Below are 24,499 nucleotides of genomic sequence, written 5' to 3'. Positions count from 1 at the left end.
GATTTTAAAGATGAACTTTGGCGACTGGGAAATCTTCAAGATGCTTATAGTGTCTCTAAGGGAACAAGAATTATCATCGGTTGTGACGCATCGGGAAATAAAACCGAGGCCATTAGGTATTACCAAACAAGCTGCTTCTACAACAACTAGAGAACGTAAAGGTACTACTTAAATTATTTTTGGTATAACAAAGCTTGAGNAGAACCGTATCAGTGTTGCCGCAAGTAACACCACCTTCCAACATGCCTACTAACTGGGGTAATAACAATCAAGATTGGCAAAATGCATCTGCAGTTAATAGGAGGAGGACATTTGCTAGACCGTCAGTGCCTGTACCTCCGACAGTTGTTTATCCCAATGCCACTACTCTAGTCAACTGGCAGCAGCCTTGGGGAGATCCACTTTCTATGAATACTGTCCGACATCCGTTCTCACTTGCTCCCATTACAGAAATAGCTGTAAGTGAATCTTCAGACTTATATGAGCATTAAAATGCTTTTTAATTAATTTGAATTGCGAAAGAAATTTTTGTTGAATCCCTCATAAGTTTAAATAAAATAACGGAAAGCTTTAAACATATCCCGAATGATTTATTCTATGGAAGTTTATCTGATTTTTTTGTTCATATACCTATTAGTAGACTGAACATTTTTAATTATTAAAATTTTTTATTTTATCTGAATATATTTATTTTTTAAACCTTTTCTGCATTTTAGCCGGAAATTTTAGAAACAAAATTGTCATCATTGAACGTCGCAGGTGTTTGTGACTTATTAAGCAACATTCCTGATTTGCATGCTGCAGCGTTGGAATCCTACAGCAAAGTCATACAAGAAAACAACATAAGCGGTAGAGTTTTATTGCATTGTGATCTGGATGAACTTAAAAAGGTAAGTAGCAAAAAGAGACATATAAATAAACGAAAGGATGAATGTAAAATAAAGAATTCAATAATCAAATTAATATGAGCTAGAGCAACAAATTGGTTTTTTCTATTTAAGTAAGTGTTACAGAACCAGTTGTTGATTCCACTAAGCCACATTGAGAGTAACTTTTCAGAGATGTGTTTTAAAACGAAATTAAATAAAAAAAAAAACTTAATTCAACATTTTGTTTTAGATTTTAAAGATGAACTTTGGCGACTGGGAAATCTTCAAGATGCTTATAGTGTCTCTAAGGGAACAAGAATTATCATCGGTTGTGACGCATCGGGAAATAAAACCGAGGCCATTAGGTATTACCAAACAAGCTGCTTCTACAACAACTAGAGAACGTAAAGGTACTACTTAAATTATTTTTGGTATAACAAAGCTTGAGCTAATTTAAATAGGTAATTTGATTAATGTTAGTATTAAAAGAATTATTTTAAATCGTTTAGAAGCCTAAAACGCGATATAGATGGTAATATTTAAATTAGGGTCCAATTGAATATTTTCGGGGACATTTGCTATATATATATATTACACAAAGTGTAGTGGTTTTGGAAATATTGAAACTGTTTAATTTATAGTCTGAAATAGATGCGACGTAGGGGACCCACTATGGAAGCGTGAATATTACCAAAATACTGGTAGACATTTTTAGAAAAACTACAAATATAAATCAAAGGCAAATTAAAGTTCATTTAGCTAACAGGCTTGATTTATTTTTTGAGCAATTTGTTTCTGTTTACAATTTTTATAATTTCATAAACACATCCGATTTTTTTCATCTGTGAATATGTGTACATTCTCAGACTAAACACCCTATATATTGTATCCAATCCAACATTAGTAAACTTTATACCTAGTATTTCTTTAACATAAATAGAAAAACATTTTAGGACGTTTATTGAAGGCATTTCAAATTGATTTCAACTGGTATCGTTTGGCATCATGGATAAACATAACAGAACAGTGGCCATTCCGTACATCCTGGATAATATACCATTACGATATATCAGAAGACAGTTTGGATGACAATACGTCGCTTAAATCTCTATATGACAAGTATGATTGTTACAAAAATAATCTTGAATGATGCTGATCGATAATTAGAACTTTTCCATTGTATTTCAGAGCCAGGCCATACATCCCATCTTTAAAAGAAACCGAACCATTGTTGGAGTTGGATAGAGATGAACGAAAGTTTGATATATTTTTATCATTTCACAAATCCAGTCTGTTGGTTAGTGATCTAAAAATATTTCTACCTTTTACCATCAACTTGGATCCATATTTGAAAAAAGTTATAAAAGGTAAAGTTAACTAAGCTCAAAGTCACTATAAATTTAATGCATAATAAATTATGCTCCTCATTTGCTGTGACTTTGGCTGTATTTGTAGGAGTAATAGACCGAGAACATTACCTATGTATAAGGTTATATAAGAAATTTAGATTATCNTATGCTTTTATTAGCTCTTTTTCCTCTTTCAATCAGGTTTATTTCTTTTCTTTTTAAAATAATTACATCACAAGTTTCCCTTTCTTCCTTGTTCTATATTTCGCTTACTTATCGCTAATGTTTTAATAAAAATTTATTTCTTTTCTTTACCTTTACATTTATCCAAATTCTTTCCTTTTTTTTCTTGACGTTTCTTAAAAGGAACAATGCACAAATAATAACGGCAGTTTCCAAGAATTCAGTACAATTTTCCAATGTTAACATTATTTAAAAAGATATTATTTCTGATCCATTCTCAAAAAACTTTGTGTTTTCTACAAGTTTGGCATGAGCAAAAGAATGATATGTAAAATATCTAAGAAACCACTTTTTTCTTTTCAAAACTGCAATATTTTTTTTTTTTTCGAAATTTGAGATAGTTTACAAGTGATATTTGTAATTTTTAAATAATAGTAATTAAAATATTTTCTGTGTGATATTTAGGTAACGTTAGAAGAGCAAATGATCTGTGGAGCTCTTCAAACATTGAACGAAGAAGCATGTGAAGATGTTTTAGAAGAGACGGGAGATAATATGCAACCGGACATTCCTCAGACGTCAGTGATACCTCCAAGTCCCGATGCAATTGAAGGTGATTACTCCTCCGTGGTACAATCGTATTACGGCACTAATGCCATAGTGGCAACTGCAGTAACACCATGCCTGAGCTCGAAAAACTTGGACGCTCATGAAAAGAATCTCAAAACAATTACTTATAACAACGAAGCTAATAATGCACTAACATCTGTTTATTTCGAGCCAACAGCTTCAATTTTTGAATCACATACCGGCTCCACGGAAAGTACAAACTCGTCTAAATCAACAACTAATATTTAAATTAAAAAAGAATGCAAAAGCCTTGCCTTCCCTATACCGGAAATTGCCCTCTAAAAGAGGCTTCTGTTGCTAATGTTCCTTACACTTCGTCCAAAGACCAGTATTTAGTGCCATGATCCTTTAGTTTGTTTTCTATTAATATTTACACATGTACTTATGGTTAAATATTGAAATCGTGCCCCATATTTCTTCCAATAAATGTAAATACATGTCTTATGATTCCAACCCCCTTTTCCCAGCATCCAGGCAATGGACAGTTAATGAATTCACTAAATGTAATTATAATAGTTAATAATAGATTTGTTACTTTACAAAAAAGTTCAATGAAAAATAAAGATTGTAATAGTAACTATTTTTTAATTTTATTTTTTTTTGTGAAGTCACATTCTGTGTTTGTGCTGTTTCAATTTTTTGATTGTTACTGTTTTTATTGGTGAATTCAGTAGCTGTCATTGTAACAAAAGAGCTTTTCTGCAAGCTTTTCTTGCTGCTCATTTACTTGTCTATTTCATTAAAACTGCGTTTTAAAGCTTTGCATGAAATAGTATTTACCAAAGAAAATTTTCTAACAAAATGAGCATTTGCAAAGGAAATTGTCAATACATAAGATTACATGCATTTAATCCATTTTTAAATATCCTCTAATTTAAATGATCATTTTTTGCTGCAAATTCTCATTTTTTTCTATGTGCTTGATAAATCTTGTAAATGGCATAAGTTGGAAAACATATATTTCTCTTACATAAATAATAGAATAAAAGAAAATATCCTCTGTTTAACAAAAAAAAATAAATAATATCTCGACTTTCCAAAGAACAGGAAACATTTTTAATAAACATTCAAAAAAGAGCTCAAAAAAAGGCATACGAAAAAGTTTGAAAATAAGTTATGCAACTTTTGTACATTTACTAATAAAAAATGCATGTTATCTAGTTATTTTAGGTATTGAAATGTATTTTCTTCAGTATTTATTAGTCCAGTTTCAATAATAAGAACATTNTGGTAGACTCTTTGATACAACTCAAGAAAGATGCATATAAAAAGGTTGGTCGTAAACCAGCCGTAACACCGGAAGAAATAGAGCCCCAAGTTTTAAATTTTCAAATATATGATGCTAATTACCAATTAAAAGCAAGAAAAGACATAGTATGGAAACAGATAAGTGCTGCATTTGGTGGTTTAATGTCTGCTATCAATATTTACCATTATGTTCAACAAAATAGGCATAATATATTGACCAATTATAATAAGAAAAATGGAATAATGGAAAGAAATGAAACAGAAGAAAATATTTATATATCTACAATATTCAAAAAATTTCGAACGAATCTATAATTGTACAACCATTTGCCGATATTAAGACATAATTACAAATACATCTACCTATTTTATGTCTATGCCCTCAAAACATTCAGAAGTATTTAACGTGTTGGTAATTAAATTAGATGGACATTTTTTATGTTTGTTTAAGCACTTTTGTGTTAACATACACCAAACACTAACTGCCATGGACATCTTTTTCTAGATGTGATTTTTCGTTCTCGATCTAACAGTAATGCTGAAGAAACCGATTTCCTTTTGCTTCAATCTTCACCAGTAGGTCACTGGCAACCAGTTTGTGTCATGCTTCAAAATAATTCACTAAGCTTAAGTGAACAAAGTTCTAGATCTAGTTCTCAATCACCTTCACCTGGTAGGTTTCCAGTTTATAATTTCTATTGGCTGTTTATGTGTTTTATTTTTAATTAAACAAAAATTGTATAGTGAAAAAAATTCAAAAAGAGAAAATATCTTTTGAAAGCTGGCCTTGTGGTTAATTTGGAAATTATCTGCCTTGCATGATGTACTTTAAATATCAATCATTATGACAACCTATAAATATTTAAAAACTTTAAAACTATTAAAAACTAAATACGATTATTAATAACTAAGCCGCAAATTATGTATTTCTCTGGAGCCTTTCTTATCATATCATAGGTATTTACCAATAAATTTTGCCCTTTTTGAATTGTATTTTTTTAATATTGCATTAAAAATGTATTATTTAATATTATTATCAATATATATTATATTATGCAGTTCCAGAAAGACGCCAACAATCTAATAGCGCGAAGTTATCAAGTTTAAAAGGATCTCTAATAGAAAAAACTGATGGATTAGAAAGTAACCGCAAAAGTAAGCATGTAATAATTAAAGACGAAAAGGAATCAATAAGAAGTCAAGAAGTTAATAAAAAGCATCGACCTAATTCTCTTTACCTATTAAAACACGAAAATAAAAAGGAAATTCCAATCGGTAGAAATCGTTCGAAATCAATTGATATTGCTTTGAGGAAGATAAAATCAAACGAACCGAAGACCATTAGTTCAGAAAAATTAAATAAACTCAAAGCAAAGTTTCTACCTTCAAATCCTGACTTAGATAAAGGAGAAAGTGATAATGAAAGCACTCCCCTTATGTCGGAAGCGTGTTCTCCAATCCCGAGTCCAGAGTTTACGAGCGTTTTCTCCTCTCACAGTTCTGGATCGAATAGTTTACCCCTTTCACCATCTGCTGGTCGACAAAATGAAACATATTCTCCTGACGACACGAATCAAACATCTGAACTCTTAGAAAATAGTCCGATAAAAGTTTCAATTCATTATACCTTAAGTGATAGCAGTCTTCAGGAAGAAAGAGCGCGAAGTTCATCCCCCGATCATAAGCACTATTACAGAAGACCTCGAACGTTATCTGAATGTGCAGAATCACCCACTTTCAATGATAGTTGTTACACATATTCAGCTAGCAAAAGTAGCTTGATTAGCAACAAATCTCAAAGTTTCGGTCATTTGCACCGTCAAAATGCAATGGATTCAGACGAAAATACTTCTAATCCAGAAACTAGAATGTAAGTGTTACAGTAATTTTTATTTTTCCCTACCTGACATATTATACAGTTAATAAATTATTGATCAATACATGACTTTTTTTTTATATAAAATTGTCTCTAAAAAAGTGAAAGTAGTTTGAAAAGATTTATATAAATTCTTCTAGCCGAATATCTAATAGGGATTTTGCTGAATAAAAGTAAGTTTTTTAATACAAAAATTAAATTGTACAAGAAAAAACCATTTCTATATAGTTTTGTTTAATATGACGACTAGAAGTAATTTTAAATTCTGAAACGGGAATGTTCGAGAGCAGCAATTTATAATTCAATGCTGTAATGATAATTAGCTTATTATTGTATTTTTAATTTTTAAGTGCTTTATATAAATACCTACTTAATATTCTCCCAATCTGTTCTAAATTTTAATCGTTTTCGAAAAGAACAATTTATATTAATTTATCGTCATATACAGATACATACAAATTAGTGATTATTTGATCGTTTCATCGACATTCAAATCAACGATGCTAAAGAAGTTTTCACTTCAAAAAATCAATATAATTGAGAAATGTCCCGTGTTTAAAAAATGGTATATTACATTACTTATTGTTAGTACACTATGAATTCTCGTTTATTTTAACTATAACAATATGACAACAGAATTAGTCTCCTCATTGTTAGTGGATCTTCTATAGTATCTCGCAGTGTCTCAAACAAAACTACTCCATCTCTTACTCTAATACAAACCTGAATTTATATACATGTACTACTGTATATTATTTTTCTCTTTGCTCGCAAAATGTTCTACCTTGATAGGGTCAACAAATTATGCTTTACATTTTCATCACTGTTATTATACATTAAATGAGTAACTACCATAAAAATCATAATTTAAGCCGTATTTTAGTAAAAATTCTATTTCTGTCACTCACATCCTTAGTGAGTATATCTTAACAATTCCTGATGGGTCTGCACAAGTTGATAGCAAAAGCGTTTCATTATTTTTTTAATTTTGTAATAAACATTATACCAGGTAAATTAAAAAAGACTCATCACTAATAACAACAAAAACTTTTTGAAAACTGATACGGATCTCACCCACTTTGAGTGAGAGCGTTATCAATTGCACTTGAGGTTCTTTAAAATTGTTATATCAAATCTTAGGGGCTAATGTGGATACAGCTGGTATGTATTCGTGGACGGCATTATTAGTAGCAGCCCAAGGAAACCATGTAGAAATCGTGCATCTTTTACTGGAATGTAAACCAAACGTAAACGCCCTCGACAAAGATGGTTGCAGTGCCCTTATGATAGCTTGCAAAGAAGGATATTATGAGGTTGCTACAGCGTTAATTAATGCTAACGCTTATATAAATATACAGGTAGGTTCTGACCATACTAATAATAAATTGATTTATAAAAGTCCTGATTTGTTTTTTTCAACGTCTACAGGATAGAGCGGGAGACACGAATTTAATACATGCAGTTAAGGGTGGACATAGAAATATTGTTGAAGCTCTTCTTAAAAAGTATGCGGATGTAGACATAAGTGGAAAAGACAGGAAAACTGCTGTTTATATAGCGGTCGAAAAGGGAAATCCCAATATAGTTAAACTTCTATTAAACGCTAATCCGGATCTTGAAATAGCAACAAAAGTAAGTAACAGAATAATTTGTTTTCTTTAAAAGTTTAGTAAGCAAAATCGTTAGGTTAATTTTTTCTCCATACAAAATTTTTGTCAAAATATCTTAAACTATATTAGTATAATTTTGAATATGTTTCAATNTTTTTTATAAAAAAATTTTGTTCTTTTTTGTAACATGAAAAACTTTACGTTTAATTTCATTAGACTGATTTTACCCATATAATACAGAAGTTTGAATTAACTTCGGTAACAATCGTGAGTAATATCTTTAATATATTGTACTCATTGAACTAGACTACAGTTCCCCTCCACTTCAATGATTGTACTTTAATGGTATATTCGGAATATTCCAAAACTGTTTTGAAAAATTATTACGCGGGCTTGCAGTTATTTAGCCACTTCATCTTATCTTAACTTGTATGGAATGGTTCTTACCATAGATTAAAGATATAATATTTCTAATGATTTCTATTCATTGTTCTATTATATACATTTATCTATAAGTTCTTACCTTACTAGCGTGGAATGATCATAGATAATGCTATGGATTAGTGGAATGATCATATGATGTTTTCGAGATAGAAAACACACCGCGTCGTGTGTCTGCCGAACATTATCGAACTAATTGAATAGTTCCGGTATTTCATGAATTCATTTTGTATCAAGAATTATCATGTAAGTATATATTAATAAATGATGTATAATATGATAATATATATTTCGTTCTTTTTTCTTTAAAAAAGTCGAAACAAAAGAAGATTAAATGAAAGCATTTATAAGTACATTCCCTTCTTAGAACGGAAATAATGTATCAGAAACTTAAACTCTTCGGTAAAAATCGGACTATTCGACAGAACCATAGATAGACAGAACACCGCGCAATCATTGAACTAGACTACAGATTCCCTCCACTTCAATGCGCGCAATATGTTACTATCATAGATAATAAATATAGAAAAGGGTATCTATCTCGAAAACATCAATAAACATCGCATTCATACAGTTAATACAGTTTCAATTCGACATTAAGGGACGTTAACTGCTAAGCATTGAAGATAAATACTACGGTTTTTGTTATAATCACATGATCAAATAAAAAAAAATGAATCGGTTATTATCAGTTTTTGAAATTCTACTATGCATAACCTATTCATTGTCTAGTTCTAGCTTACAATTTGCTAGGGCTAGAATAGAAGTAAGTAATTCTGTAGCAAGATCTGGTAAAATTTATATTAATGTATTTTAGAGCTGTCCTGGATGCCAATTAAATAGATTACCAGAAGTAAGAAGATTTATATATGAAGATATCCCCCATTACCAAAATGTTGAATTTAAAAAAATCCAGGGTGCACCGCCCGAGTTAGTTCTTTTGAATGAATTAGATGAAGAAGTCGAACGAATAGAATTAAGATCCTTAAGTCGAAAGGAATGTAATGAATTGCTTAAAAGTAAGGGCTTCACTACCACTGATAATGGTGTTAACATGGAATTGTAATAGATAACTTTTTATGATTGCTGTTACTTTCTAAATTATGTTAGTTGTGTGGCAGTCTTTCATGTTTTTTTAAGCATAATGATATTTAATCTTTTAATGTGTCTGCAACTTTTTCGTTTATTTTTATTTAAATAATATAATGGATATATTATTATCTATACAGTATAAACAGCATTTCACTGAAAGGTTTTAATAAATATTGATTGTATAATACAGATAGAATACATAATAAATGTATGCACTATTATCAGGAATGTATTCTTGCCAGTGTATTTTGCAAACTGGCTCAATATTTTCTAATTCAAGTTCCTACTTAATACAGTATGCAAATAAAGAAAAAATGATTAATTAAAAAACAACCTTGAAAACTTTAACATTAAAATTTTTACATTATAACAATTCCCTTTGTGACCACTAAAACCATTTTTCATAGTATCTTTTATATATAATTTAAGTGATAGTATATAATGTATTACAATTTTCATAAATCAAGCTTGAAACAGTTCAGGTTGAATGCTATTTTGTTTAAACAAATCAATAGTCCCACAACAGCAATTGCTATGCCAATAATAGCCATGCTATAAACAAGAAAGCGAGCCACAAAAATATTTTCGACAAAAATTGTTCTTCCATGTGCTGCGGAGTTCCCAAAGGAGCTGCATTTGGTCTTACATCTCCAAAGTTAAATGTTGACGTGAAAAATCCAAAGGGAAATGCACCAATTCCGAATGACATATGAAATCCATTATCACCAAATCCAAACCCTCAAAAATAATTTTGTTTAACACATAACAATTACAAATAATTTCATTTTTTTGTTTTAGTTTCTATCAGTTATGTTTACAATAACATAAGAAAAATAAGTTTAAAAATCAGCACAAAGAAAATACTTACATTTTTATTAATGCTTTGTTTCCTATTTTTTACATATTTTCATTTTAAATGTGCCCAAAATTTTACTTTATTTTTATTAGATTAAAATATTAATATTAATTTAAATGAATTTAATTATATATTTTGTGCATAAAGTATCAAATTGTCTAGCAGGGATTTTATCTCTTAACATTTCATATTAATATTTTATTGCTAGCAAAACGGATCTGTTAATAAACATTTTTTTTAATTAAAAAGAAACAAAAGGACTTCTCTGTGTCAATCAGAAACCAATAAATAGATGTTTAAACATTTACCAGGAAAGTTAGATCCACTCTCTGGTTCAGTTCTTTGTCCTGCTGGGCGGGGAGGTACTTTTTCGCGTGGATCTTGCTGATTAGTACTACCTCTACCATACAATGGTATAACTTTGTCCTTGCTGATTGCAGCTTTACAAACAGGGCATACTTGACGACTCAGTCTTGTTTCTAACCACTGATGCAAACACGGCCAACTGAAATTTAAACAAATACTACAGTGAAACGATGTATACATGCTAAGTACATGCATACACAAGTTTAATAAATTTAGTAATGAGCTCTAATTGTACAGAGCAAGTTAAAGATATCAAAAGTAGCAAAGAAATATTTAATCAGTTTAAAATAAAAGTGGTAATTTCGTAAACGCAATTACCACTATTTACTTTCACCAAATATATACTTCCTAAGAATATTATATATCTTTACAATTGCATAATGTGAACTCTAAATTAAAATAATGAATAAATACATATAATGTAAAAAACAAGCTAACTAATCGGCCTAATTGCAAAATTAAGAATTACCACTTGCTAAACAACTATCTTCCACTTACATGTTGAATTCATTGTAATTTACTATTCACTGTAGGTGTAAATCAATAAACCCTTATGAGATAATAATGTAATAAGTCTAGGACTAGTGATTACACTGAAAAGCTTACCAAAACAAATGTCCACACATACTGACAACAGCATCTTTAGCTGTGTCTAGGCAAATATTGCATTCAAAAGTACGATCTTCCTTCTTGTCATCCCCTTCGCCTGATACTCCGGCTTTACTACTGCTCGGTTCGCTTTCATTTTTACTTGATGCCATAATTAAAATTGTTGCATTTGTGTTCCAGATTTTACTATTTGTCTTGTTTGTAAGCCTTTAAAGCTGTTCTACCTAATTAATCACCTGTCAAGTCATGCGATTTACGATGTCCTTCAGAGTAAACACTGACGTAAACGATCTACATTTACATATTTACAATTAGTTTTACTGTAAAACAAAAAGCTAATAACTAAGTTAACCATTCAATTCGACTAAACTTTTATTAGTTGTATCTGTTAACGATATGATATGAACGAAACATAAATTATCTATGACACAAGTTTTGAATACATACCTCCCATCAAAAAGCAAAACGTTACTGCTGGTATGTTTACTGTATTAACATCTGTTTAAACAAATACTAACAACCGGTTGAATAATGTAGCTTATTTTTTTGTGGCTAAATAGTTAATTAGTAATTAATTTAGTTATGAAGAGTTTACGATTATCAAATATTTTTAAAATTAATTGTCAAATAGTCTTCTCGATAGGACAGGAATTTAAAATATTGGAAATGGATTCTGAACTGAATACCATAATGCATAAATGGATCTACGTTTTATGTGTGATTTTTACTGTTGTTTTTTGCTAAATATTATCTCTTTTTTGACTTTCGTGTAAATTTAATAAAAATTAATAAACGCAGTCGAATCTTACGACTCCTATGACTTTTCAATTTAAGAAGACTGTTCGACCTTACAGGAGACACTTCCAAAAAGTAAACAGAAGACATGCAAAAAACAGCATGAATAAGTTCATGAAACAGCATTGATAACATAATTACATAAATATGGTTGGTGGTCATAAACCAGCTCTAACACCAGAAGAAATAGAGCCCCATGTATTAAATTTTCAAATATATGATGTTAATAACCAGTTAAAAACAATAAGTGACGATGTGTGGAATCAGATAAGTGCAGCGTGTGGTGGTTTAATGTCTGCGGTAAATATTTACAATTATGTTCATCAAAATAGACATAATATTTTAACTAGTTATATTAAGATAAATCGAATAGAAGAAAAGATTTATGATTTAAAAAAGGAAGATGAAGATTCTGAAGTAATTATTGGTGACACTCTCGAGTATGAACCTATGAACATAAGTAATGAATTAGTCGCAGATATAAATGTTCCCTCTGAAAAATGGGCAAGTAAGTTACAAGAAGATATGCAAAGTGCGACAAAAAAAAATTTGGACATGGAAAGTGGAGAAAAGTTGGTAGACTCTTTGATACAACTCAAGAAAGATGCATATAAAAAGGTTGGTCGTAAACCAGCCGTAACACCGGAAGAAATAGAGCCCCAAGTTTTAAATTTTCAAATATATGATGCTAATTACCAATTAAAAGCAAGAAAAGACATAGTATGGAAACAGATAAGTGCTGCATTTGGTGGTTTAATGTCTGCTATCAATATTTACCATTATGTTCAACAAAATAGGCATAATATATTGACCAATTATAATAAGAAAAATGGAATAATGGAAAGAAATGAAACAGAAGAAAATATTTATGATTTATATAAGAATGATGAAGATTTCGAAATTATTATTGATGACAGTCTCGAGTATGAACCTGTCAACAAAAAAACCAAAATAAGTAATGAATTTGTTCTAGATATAAATGTTCCCCATGAGCAATGGGCAAATATCAAACCTGTTGGTAAGCAATGGGTTCATGGCAGAGCTGTTAAAAGATTGCAAGAAGGATGGACAAGTGTTTTTAGGAAATTGATTTGGAAGAGCTCTAAGTTACCATGTTCCTACAGTTTTAAAGGCCACACCATAAATGATTTTTTCATCAAAGCTCATGGAAGATGTATTGAATGTGGCTCAAAAATTATATTAAAGTGTAACAATTATTGTGAAAGTAATAAGACTGCAAAATTCACAGTTAAGACCAGAAATACAAAAGGTATTCCACATAAAAAGAAAGTTAGGTTACAAAAATCTAAACAATACAAAATTGGCAAAAGATTATTGATCAAAAAGTCAGTACAGTGGAGACGAGATAAAACAAGGCAAGACATACAAAATGGTGAGAAAGAATCACCGCACTTATTAGCTCAATTAAAACAAGTTAAGCAAAAAGTGACAAAAAATAAATTAAGTAAAAAGGTTGTTGGTCGTAAACCAGCTGTAAGACCTGAGGAAATAGAGCCTCAAGTTTTAAATTTTCAATTATATGATGATAACAACCACTTAAAAAAAATGAATGATGAAGTGTGGAGTCAGATAAGTGCAGCATTTCATGGTTTAATGTCTGCTGTGAATATATACAATTATGTTCAACAAAACAGACACAATATTTTGACCAATTATAATAAGATAAATGGGATAATAGAAGAAACAAATGGAATAGACGAAAAAAATGAAATAGAAGAAAAAATTTTTGATTTATATAAGGATGATAAAGATTTTGAATTTATTATTGATAACAGTCTTGAATATAAACCTGTCAAGAAAAAAACCAAACTAAATGATGAATTTATTCTAAATATTCCCTCTAAACAGTGGGCAGATATCAAACCTGTTGATAAACAATGGATCGATGGCAGAGCCGTTAAAAGATTACAAGAAGGATGGACAAGCGTTTTTAGAAAATTGATTTGGAGTAACACAAAATTGCCATGTTGTTACAGTTTCAAAGCACACCACATAAACGATTTTATTATCAAAGCTCACGGACGCTGTGTGGAATGTGGTTCAAAAATTACATTAATGTGTGACACTTATTTTGAAAGCAATAAAAGTGCAGAATTTATAGTCAAAACCAGAAATACAAAAAATATTCCACATAAAAAGAAGATTAGGTTACACAAATCTGTACGACATAAAGTTGACAAAGAATTGTTGTTCAGTACTCCTGTACGGTGGGAGCGAGATAATGTCAGGCAAGATATGCAACATAGCAACCACGAATCACCACACTTTTATAAATTAGGTCAATTAAAGGAAGCAAAACTAAAAGGAACAAAAGAAGATTCAGATTTGGAGCCTCGAGAAAAATTAGTAGACTCATTGATACGCCTCAAAAGTACCGTTGAGTGTAACAAATTCATTAAAGAAATCGCTATAGATCATTTTCACATTATGTATTGGTCTCCTGAACAAATCCAGCTTCATAATGAAATTTTAAAGAAAATGAACGGTACCCTGTCTATGGGTGTTACTGACTCAGTGGTACGAAAGATTCAAACAGATGGAGAAAATTCTAGCCAAATTTACCTAACAGTTATTTGCACGGACATAGATGATAAAATTATACCTGTGGCCCAGTTGATATCTGAAAAGAACTACAAACCGTTGTACACTTACTGGCTTCAGAGGTGGATATTATCCGGAGCAAAAGTGCCGTATTGCTTAATAACAGACATGAATGAAGAATTACAAAATGCTGCTTGTTTAGCCTTTAATTCAATCGATTTTAATACATACAATGACGTTTGCTTACAATACCTATTGGGTGCTGAATTATGCGTAGATCTGCCTACCCAAATGAGAACAGATACACCACAGTTGTTATGTGCTGTTACAAAGTGGCCTTGTTTTAAGAATGTCAATTGGAAAATTAAAAATGTATTTTTGAAGTGTATAGGATTCGCATGCACGATTGAGAGTTTAAAGAAATTCGAAAACTTTTTAAAAAATCTTTTAATAATTAGTCTCAGCAAGTACTTAAATGAAAATTGTCTGATTTCTTTAAAATATATTTTTGAGGCGATAAAATACTTTCGCTTGGAAGAGAAATATGCAATTAACAAAGATGGTAATGTCGAAGAAGGTGAAGAAGAAATGATAGGAAAAAATAATAATTCGACACTGACAGTAAAATATATTGAAAAATTAAAAAATGAAATTTTAACTTTCATGAATGAGCCGAAAGAATCTTACGTTGGGGATAAGTCAAATTATTATTATAAACCTGATTTTGCATCAAGATTGTGCAATTTATGTAAGGAATTTCCAAGCTGGACGAATGTCATGTCTCCCTTTTTCGAAAATAGCAAGACTATATCCACGTTCTCCAGATCTGAAACATATTTTGTCCAGTTAAAACGTTCACACAATAATCAATTTAAAAGAGCTGATGAGTTTGTTGCTCAGCACTGTAAGGAAATTGATTCAGATATTATAATGGCCAAAGCTTTATTAGATAATGTAAATGGGAAAAGTCAGTCTAAGAAAAGAGTTACAAAAAATACAAATTATCTGTTAGCAGCTATTGATCTAGCCGAGCAGTTAAACGTTATTAACTATTAGTCTGTTTTAAAAATGAATACAGGACATTAATACATAAATCAATAAAAAATGTAATAAAACTGAATCTGTTAATGTTAGTGCAAATAAATGCAATTATTTCCTTTAAATGCATTAATTACTTTTAGATTTATTTTGTGAATTATTATTATTATAAAATAGTTGTTTTTCAGGTTTAGTAGGAGGAGAGAAGTGAAGCAGGGAGGGGGGTTGGGAGATTCCCGGAAGGTACGGAAATCAAAAAGAATTAACAAAAGGAAAAACTATCACAACAACACATCTTTTCATACCGTAACATTATACGATCTTAACCAATGTATTAAAAGCTTAAAAATTGTATGAAATATTTCACAAAAGATGCTTATTTTTTTAGATTTCCGTGCTTTTTTTCCACCACCACTACAAAGCTCTTCCTACTCCTTTTCTCCCTTCTACTATAGTTGCTGTTATATTAGATTATACCGCAATCACTAGCTGCTAATAAGGCTGCTAGATAGCGCCGTGATTTCTATGAATATGAATTCAATGTTAACGGTATGTTGTATACGATGTTATAGATAAATAAATATGGTTAACTTTGGCTAACATTTATCTATGCTTAACATCTTAATACAAATGCTGGAAGGTTAATGCTAGATGTAATAATAGTCGTAGTCCATGCCTTATTCCATTTCGTAATATCAGTCGTTATGATCCAACCTTATATACACTTCTATATATCTCTTATCTATGGTCATGATCAGTCATAACAGTTGCTTATTGTTTATCTATGTTGTTTATCTTATCTCAATCTTATCTATTCAGTTAAAGAAAAATACGAGAAACGTTAAACTCTTCGTTGTTTACTTCATTTGTAATGTGATTTAAAATGAAACATTTTCGTTTATTAGTTCACCAGAAAACATTTAGTGGTAAATATCACGTCTATATTATTTTATTTTCAAGAAAATAATTATCGTAAAATTTTTACAGATGAAGATTTAATTATCAATCCAAAAGATTTTCTCGAGGCTAAAGAAGGTGACATTGTAGAAATTTACCATCCTGATGCAGAAAATGATAATCCTAGATTATTGCTCCAAATTAAAATGTTTAAGGATGATCTGCTTACCAAAGGTAGTTGACTAAGAATATCTTAATTTGTTTGGTATTAATAGAGAGTTTTGTTTATTGTTATTCTTTTTATTCAGATACCGTTAGTGTAGAACAAAGCATTGCCACTGCATTTGGATTACAGACATATAAACATCAAACTGTTTGTGTAAAAATTGTAAATCCAAATGACGTAGCATTGGATTCTGTTGAACTTACTTTTAAAGATCAGTATATGGGACGTTCAGAAATGTGGAGACTTAAACAGAGCTTGGTATTTAATTTCTTTTACCTTTAACAAATTTTTTTAATTATGCCATTCATAGACAAATACATGTGTTTACATGAATAAGAAAGTTGAGTTTTGTGGAGGTGCTATTCGTTGTCAAGTATATGAAATGTGGTCCTTGGGAGATAGAGTTGCATGTGGAGTAATAAATGATGAAACTAAAATAGTTTTTCGTTCTTCTACATCACTTGTATACCTTTTTTTGCAAATGTCATCAGAAATGTGGGACTTTGATATATACGGAGATTTGTATTTTGAAAAAGCTGTGAATGGTTTCTTAGCTGATTTGTTTCAAAAATGGAAAAAGAATGGTAGTAATCATGAGGTTACTATTGTTTTATTCTCCCGAACCTTTTATCAAGCAAACACTTTGGAAGAATTCCCAGAACATATGAGAGAATGTTTACAACAGGATTATAGAGGTCGATATTATGAAGACTTTTATAGGTACATAGATAAATTTTTTATTGCATTTTATCAAAGTTGCCTTAATACGATTTATTCTATAGTTTTTTTTTTTTGGTAACAGTGTAGTTTATGACACTGTCCATGAATTTGTAACTCTAAGATTAACTTTGCAATTAGGGAAACCTAAACTAACTATAACATAGCCTTTCAAAAGAGAAGGTGAAGGTTTTCTTGAAAATACAGAACCAGTTTTAGAAAAGACGTGGTTTGTCGGTTTGTGATAAACCACGTCTCCTGTTTTTTATTGCAGATATTATTTTTAAAATACACAATTGATCATTACAAATACAATTAGAACTTTTTGTTTTGATTGTTTTTAAATTATTAATTTTATATATTCTACCCAGCTTAGTAGTTAATTTTTTAAAATATTTATTAATTAGACTAGTAATGTAGGTACGTTGTTTCTCAAGAAAATCAAAGTTAATAACAGGGATACATTAAGAGTTGATAATAATAATTTAGTATTGTGTAAAAACTTATATCCTATCCTCTAATGTTTTACAAATTAATAATTTTTAGGGTTGCTTGCCAGAATGAAAAATTTGATGATTGGAGCACGATGTTGGTTCAGTTACGTAAATTGTTTGCTGGATATTTAAAAGTTGTTTTAGAATATCACTCAAAACCTGGAATTACCATACCTGCTAGTACGAATAGCACAGCTGCCCAAGGAAATTTTTTAGAAGTTCTTAATATGTCTCTAAATGGTAAGACATCAGTATAGCACCTATTTTAAGACTGAAATAATAATTATACTAATGAAATAATTATATATAAGTATAAGAACGTAGGCTTTCACGATGGACCGTGGTCGACTGAGCAATTAAATCCATACGTTTCGTCGGCAATTGTGACGGACATGATTATATATCAGTTGCTCTGGATATATACGAATTCATGTTAAAAACTCTTTAAAAAATACATTCATCAATAAGAAATATAATATTGGTATTTCAACACCAACAACCAAAAGGTTCAGTATATGATTGTTATGTTTGATGGAAATCCAGTGATCCCATTTGACTTGATTACTCTAATAATACGATAAAATTTCAAATACTTTCAATTCAGCCATTCGCTTAATACCTGGACTTTTATATTTATTTCATGTTACTACTCAGAGTAAAGACATTGAGATATATAAACCAACAGGAAGTGTGTGATCAAGAAATGACAACATTGTAATACCTAAGATTATTCATATGATTAGTAGATACTCGATTTACATAAGCATATAATGATCAAAAATTTAGTATTGATTATATTATCAAATTTCATTCCCTTCAATCAAGCAGCAATTGTGGCAATCGACCTTTTCCTACTGTTAGTAAAACTAATACAAATTTTTATATCCTTTGTATTAAAATGTTGTTACTATATTTTTTTGAAGCCGTTCATTATTGGTAATTATTGCTCACAATCTAACAATTTTCATTTTGTTTCTATTTTAGTTTTTGAAAAACATTATCTCGATCGCAGTTTCGATAGAACAGGTCAATTAAGCGTTGTTGTAACACCTGGTGTTGGCGTTTTTGAAGTTGATCGAGAATTAACTAACGTTACCAAACAGAGAATTATCGATAATGGTGTTGGAAGTGATTTGGTTTGTGTTGGGGAACAACCTTTACATGCGGTACCTCTGCTGAAGGTATTTTTACTTTATTTTATAAATTCAAATAAAAAATGCCTATTAATACTAACTTGACTGCTTTAGAAAAAGTATTTTTATTATTAAAAAAAGATAGTAATAGTATAGTTTTGTTTAACATTAAGTTGTTTACATACATCCATAAATTCTAAATAAATCTTCATTCTAGAGAACAATAAACCATATAACTTAAATGTATACGATCGCAAAAATACATAAAAATGACAAAAAAAAGAAACAACTAATTAAATATACAATTACTGTCTTCTATTTGCATCTTATAAATTTAATCACTTTCACTTTATTAAAAACTTAAGTTAATTTAGCTCTAACATAAAAATTAAATTTTTCGTATTTATCTTCCTGCCGAGTTGCACACATTATATCCATTATATTCTTATAACTTAATTCTATTACCAAACATTTCATAAAATTAAAAATATAGAAGCAAAACAAAAAAAAATATCATTCCTATTTCTATTTTGCCCTACTTAATCCCTACCCTATTTCCTATTCTGTATTCCTGTTACTTAAAATTCTCTTTAGATGGCTCAGCCTCCCCCCATATTCTTTTATCAACTTGTACCATTTTTCCAACGTTCCACCGTTCTCATATTCTCTTAATACATGCTTCAAGTTCTCTTCCTCCCTTTCACATATCCTGCATTGTCTTTCTTCTTCTTTTTTCCAATATCTACATCCTCTACATTCATTCCTTGTCCTAAATCTTGCTATTACAGTTATTTCCGTACCTCTTTCTAAATACCTTGACATCAAGTCCCTTTGCTGGCCCCTCCATATTATCTCCTTTACACACACATATCTCGATATTATTATTTTTCTTAAATCTTCTTAATATCTCCCTGCATCTATTCTTTACCATTTCTCCTACGTTTGTTTCCTCACCATACCACTCTCGTCTGTTTCTGTTTAATTTTTAAAATCTTCATCGCTCCTTCCCTCTCTCTATCATATCTACATTTTAACCCTATTTCCAATACTTTCTTCCTCCATATTTCCTTCCTTATATCCCCCTCTGGCAACATTTCTTCTGAGAGAATGTTTACAACAGGATTATAGAGGTCGATATTATGAAGACTTTTATAGGTACATAGATAAATTTTTTATTGCATTTTATCAAAGTTGCCTTAATACGATTTATTCTATAGTTTTTTTTTTTTGGTAACAGTGTAGTTTATGACACTGTCCATGAATTTGTAACTCTAAGATTAACTTTGCAATTAGGGAAACCTAAACTAACTATAACATAGCCTTTCAAAAGAGAAGGTGAAGGTTTTCTTGAAAATACAGAACCAGTTTTAGAAAAGACGTGGTTTGTCGGTTTGTGATAAACCACGTCTCCTGTTTTTTATTGCAGATATTATTTTTAAAATACACAATTGATCATTACAAATACAATTAGAACTTTTTGTTTTGATTGTTTTTAAATTATTAATTTTATATATTCTACCCAGCTTAGTAGTTAATTTTTTAAAATATTTATTAATTAGACTAGTAATGTAGGTACGTTGTTTCTCAAGAAAATCAAAGTTAATAACAGGGATACATTAAGAGTTGATAATAATAATTTAGTATTGTGTAAAAACTTATATCCTATCCTCTAATGTTTTACAAATTAATAATTTTTAGGGTTGCTTGCCAGAATGAAAAATTTGATGATTGGAGCACGATGTTGGTTCAGTTACGTAAATTGTTTGCTGGATATTTAAAAGTTGTTTTAGAATATCACTCAAAACCTGGAATTACCATACCTGCTAGTACGAATAGCACAGCTGCCCAAGGAAATTTTTTAGAAGTTCTTAATATGTCTCTAAATGGTAAGACATCAGTATAGCACCTATTTTAAGACTGAAATAATAATTATACTAATGAAATAATTATATATAAGTATAAGAACGTAGGCTTTCACGATGGACCGTGGTCGACTGAGCAATTAAATCCATACGTTTCGTCGGCAATTGTGACGGACATGATTATATATCAGTTGCTCTGGATATATACGAATTCATGTTAAAAACTCTTTAAAAAATACATTCATCAATAAGAAATATAATATTGGTATTTCAACACCAACAACCAAAAGGTTCAGTATATGATTGTTATGTTTGATGGAAATCCAGTGATCCCATTTGACTTGATTACTCTAATAATACGATAAAATTTCAAATACTTTCAATTCAGCCATTCGCTTAATACCTGGACTTTTATATTTATTTCATGTTACTACTCAGAGTAAAGACATTGAGATATATAAACCAACAGGAAGTGTGTGATCAAGAAATGACAACATTGTAATACCTAAGATTATTCATATGATTAGTAGATACTCGATTTACATAAGCATATAATGATCAAAAATTTAGTATTGATTATATTATCAAATTTCATTCCCTTCAATCAAGCAGCAATTGTGGCAATCGACCTTTTCCTACTGTTAGTAAAACTAATACAAATTTTTATATCCTTTGTATTAAAATGTTGTTACTATATTTTTTTGAAGCCGTTCATTATTGGTAATTATTGCTCACAATCTAACAATTTTCATTTTGTTTCTATTTTAGTTTTTGAAAAACATTATCTCGATCGCAGTTTCGATAGAACAGGTCAATTAAGCGTTGTTGTAACACCTGGTGTTGGCGTTTTTGAAGTTGATCGAGAATTAACTAACGTTACCAAACAGAGAATTATCGATAATGGTGTTGGAAGTGATTTGGTTTGTGTTGGGGAACAACCTTTACATGCGGTACCTCTGCTGAAGGTATTTTTACTTTATTTTATAAATTCAAATAAAAAATGCCTATTAATACTNTATAATAAAAAAAAAAAATTAAAAATGAAATCAATATCCCATAACAAATATGAGACACTGCATATAAATAGAGAAAGTTATTCAATTTTATAACGACTATTTGAGTCCAGAAAGTATTATTTTCTTTGTAGCAATTTTTAGAAATTTTTTACTTATAATCACATGTTCATTAATATATTTAGAATACTTATTATTGTTATCCACTGCATTGTAGAAAGTAGATTTTCCGCCAACATTTAGTTTTATTCTAGGAAGTTCATTACTCTTATAACGAGTTTTGCTATTTAAGATGACTTTCATCTCCTTGAAAAAAAAAAATATCTAGTAATTAGTTTGTAAATATAAATTTGCTTAATATCCAACATTTCTTGGTTATTCCTATTTTCACCAACAATAATTTTTATTATCCTTCTTTCGAGTTTAACTAATGGTTATAAAGTAGTATAGTAAGCCGATCCTCAGGATTTGATGCCGTAGATAGCTAAGCCATTAAAAGCATGGTAGATCATGTAAAGGGTATGTTTGTCAAAAGTCCTCTGAAGACGATAAAAAACAAAGATGAGATAACGAAGTTTGTTTTTTATATTCTTTGTGTCAATGTTAATTTATACATTTTTTATTTCGCCCTTCAAACCTTTTTGAAATAAAATTGTGTATTTATAGATAAAAATTGGGCTATTAGTTCTGATAAGGATTTTTCTCCACCGCCGAGGCTGGTGGTTGGATCTGCAGGTTCGCCACCCGTTGTAGGCTTTTCCAATGAACAGCACAGAAGTAGAGCCCTCATAAATCCTTTTGATCCATCACACGTTACAATAAAATTGACGTCCAATCGACGACGGTGGACACATATTTTTCCTAAAGGTAAGTAATAAAATAGTATATTACAAAAAAAGGAACAAAGTGAGCTGTGAGAAATCACGTGTGTGTTGTCACCAGTGGTAATTACTTGGTCAGTGATAACTGACTGATGTAATGTAACATTAATATATTGAACTGTAGAGAATGAAATAGAAAGAACGTAATAGTAAGTATCGTAGATATAGAAACAATGATAACGATAGAATAGAAATAATGAAAAGTAAAAGTCAAAGGGAAATGAAATGTTCATTAGCAACGAACTAACACAGGGAGAGAGGTAAAATAAAAAAGATGTTAAAAGGAAAAAGAAAGAAAACAATTCACAATCAAACAAAATAAAATAATAAGAAAAGATGATTTTATTTGAGCGAAAGAAGAGAAAAAAGGAAAAATACTCGGGAAGAAACACGAAAACGTAGTAAAAAGAATACTGAAGAAAGAAAAAAACACACAAAACGAACAGATAATAATATAAAAGAAAAAAACAGAACTGGTAGCAAGTACGGAAGAGAGGAATTAATTTATACTATTATCATACTAAAATAAAGTTTATATGTATAGAATCATAGTTTTTGAACTACAACCGGTACTAAATGTTTATCACATACGTATCTGTGGGCGAAGCGACGACGAATGATTTCGCTATCTCAAATGTCACTTGAAAGATACTGAAATTCTAAGAATAATGGAGGTATGCTCTTCGATTTATCACCAGAATCATAGTTCTGGAGTTAATCGAAAATATACTGCGATAATTTATTGAAAATAAATACCGTCTTTTACCTTAACAAGTTCTGAATAAGTTACTTATGAAGTTTTTTGTAATATTGAATTTTATGTTTTGGAGTTGCATACAGTTACTATATTTGTCAGGTCCAACTGGTGTGTTAATACAACAACATCATTATCAGGCGGTACCTGCCCAACCTCTCTACTCTAAAGAGTCCAGACCAAATTCGCCTGTTTCAGAAGCCCAATTTTCAACAGTGCCATCAAACAGCTTTGCAAATTCTTCCAATAATTCGATTTCAGCAGCTGCCCTTTTGGAATGTAAGTTTTAAAAGTAATCTTTATTACATGTTACAGCGCATGTTTGCTTTTTATTTGCTATTTTTTTAACCAACTACAAAAGACAATTAAGTCTAATTATAATTATAATACTTTTTAGTTTTAATAAGAATGGTGGTATTTATCTTTTATTACTTTTTTTGTATGTTAGAACAAGTTTTTTTCAAATTAAGAAACGATAAAAAGTCGTTCTCTATCATATGTATACATACTGGCGTCGTTATACAATTTTTTATGACTACCTAAATTTTTTTAAAATCTATTGTTTTCCTCAAATTGCTACACAAAATCATTAAATGAACTAAAAAAAAAAATTAAAACTGTATACATATATCCTTCTAAAATAATTAATTTGTTATAGTTTATATGATAAAGAATAGAAACAGTAAACAGGCTGCAAAAAAGTAGAATTTTATTGTTTCAAAAGAAAAACACGGACAGAAAGGAGTTCTTAAAAATTCTTGAAATTGCTAGACAGTGAAGAGAACTTCAAAACATGAAAGTAAAATATATCAAGAGAAAATGGCCCTACCAATTTCGTGTAAGAATGAAAGTAATAGAAGTAAATAATTTGAATATTTTATTATGAGTTATACAGTGAACTTTAACTTGAACTATACATTACACTAGTTCATTGTATAACTTCTGAAGAAGCTAAAGTAATGACTTTGTTTAATAAATTTTGATAAACGTAAAACATT

The 24,499-nt window shown here is 30.0% G+C and overlaps 5 protein-coding genes and 3 long non-coding RNA genes across 9 annotated transcripts in view; 7 read left to right on the top strand and 1 right to left on the bottom strand.

Moving 5' to 3' along the window:
- LOC108740339 (kinase D-interacting substrate of 220 kDa B) overlaps positions 1–6,219 on the top strand; it is a 51,136-nt gene extending 44,917 nt beyond the window's left edge. Inside the window, exons 22-25 of the mRNA XM_025975301.1 lie at positions 2–166; positions 2,867–3,014; positions 4,785–4,952; positions 5,339–6,219. Coding sequence (XP_025831086.1) covers positions 2–166; positions 2,867–3,014; positions 4,785–4,952; positions 5,339–6,153 — 1,296 coding nt within the window. The 3' untranslated portion in view covers positions 6,154–6,219. The remainder of the gene's footprint in view (position 1; positions 167–2,866; positions 3,015–4,784; positions 4,953–5,338) is intronic.
- On the top strand, positions 207–1,311 carry LOC112903933 (kinase D-interacting substrate of 220 kDa B-like). Its single transcript, XM_025975303.1, has 3 exons — positions 207–458; positions 717–890; positions 1,120–1,311. Exons 1-3 carry the CDS (start codon positions 243–245, stop codon positions 1,288–1,290), a joined length of 561 nt encoding a protein of 186 aa, XP_025831088.1. The 5' UTR covers positions 207–242; the 3' UTR covers positions 1,291–1,311.
- LOC112904663 lies at positions 1,789–2,226 on the top strand. The gene is made up of 2 exons (XR_003231262.1): positions 1,789–1,988; positions 2,058–2,226. It is a non-coding gene; the product is annotated as an uncharacterized LOC112904663 (long non-coding RNA).
- A 1,053-nt stretch (positions 6,220–7,272) lies between the features above and the next one.
- On the top strand, positions 7,273–7,844 carry LOC112904657 (kinase D-interacting substrate of 220 kDa B-like). The gene is made up of 2 exons (XM_025975292.1): positions 7,273–7,513; positions 7,584–7,844. The coding sequence occupies exons 1-2, from the start codon at positions 7,319–7,321 to the stop codon at positions 7,815–7,817; spliced, it is 429 nt and encodes a 142-aa protein (XP_025831077.1). The 5' UTR covers positions 7,273–7,318; the 3' UTR covers positions 7,818–7,844.
- Positions 7,845–8,412: 568 nt separating this feature from the next.
- Positions 8,413–9,110, top strand: LOC108740350. The gene is made up of 3 exons (XR_001938318.1): positions 8,413–8,452; positions 8,521–8,972; positions 9,024–9,110. It is a non-coding gene; the product is annotated as an uncharacterized LOC108740350 (long non-coding RNA).
- Positions 9,111–9,446: 336 nt separating this feature from the next.
- On the bottom strand, positions 9,447–11,729 carry LOC108740347 (E3 ubiquitin-protein ligase RNF185). Of its 2 annotated transcripts, none has more exons than XM_018474637.2 (4): positions 11,577–11,729; positions 11,127–11,449; positions 10,463–10,659; positions 9,447–10,036 (listed from the first exon to the last, which is right to left on the bottom strand). In XM_018474637.2, exons 2-4 carry the CDS (start codon positions 11,279–11,281, stop codon positions 9,831–9,833), a joined length of 558 nt encoding a protein of 185 aa, XP_018330139.1. In that variant the 5' UTR covers positions 11,282–11,449; positions 11,577–11,729; the 3' UTR covers positions 9,447–9,830. The 2 variants fall into 2 exon arrangements, with proteins under 2 accessions (XP_018330139.1, XP_018330138.1); XM_018474636.2 differs by having other exon boundaries at positions 11,127–11,420.
- A 4,614-nt stretch (positions 11,730–16,343) lies between these two features.
- The window catches only part of LOC108740346 (GATOR complex protein DEPDC5), a 36,544-nt gene continuing 28,388 nt past the window's right edge, over positions 16,344–24,499 (top strand). Inside the window, exons 1-9 of the mRNA XM_025975300.1 lie at positions 16,344–16,450; positions 16,512–16,655; positions 16,730–16,905; positions 16,958–17,367; positions 17,911–18,098; positions 18,843–19,082; positions 22,533–22,733; positions 23,604–23,780; positions 23,817–23,821. Of these exons, the coding sequence (XP_025831085.1) occupies positions 16,408–16,450; positions 16,512–16,655; positions 16,730–16,905; positions 16,958–17,367; positions 17,911–18,098; positions 18,843–19,082; positions 22,533–22,733; positions 23,604–23,780; positions 23,817–23,821 (1,584 nt within the window). The 5' untranslated portion in view covers positions 16,344–16,407. The remainder of the gene's footprint in view (positions 16,451–16,511; positions 16,656–16,729; positions 16,906–16,957; positions 17,368–17,910; positions 18,099–18,842; positions 19,083–22,532; positions 22,734–23,603; positions 23,781–23,816; positions 23,822–24,499) is intronic.
- Positions 20,092–21,837, top strand: LOC112904653. The gene is made up of 3 exons (XR_003231259.1): positions 20,092–20,146; positions 20,690–20,877; positions 21,622–21,837. It is a non-coding gene; the product is annotated as an uncharacterized LOC112904653 (long non-coding RNA).

The sequence above is a fragment of the Agrilus planipennis genome, unplaced genomic scaffold (genome assembly GCF_000699045.2).
Source record: "Agrilus planipennis isolate EAB-ADULT unplaced genomic scaffold, Apla_2.0 scaffold271, whole genome shotgun sequence".
In the NCBI taxonomy this organism is placed as follows: Eukaryota; Metazoa; Arthropoda; class Insecta; order Coleoptera; family Buprestidae; genus Agrilus; species Agrilus planipennis.
This window is presented reverse-complemented; position numbering and strand designations above follow the sequence as displayed.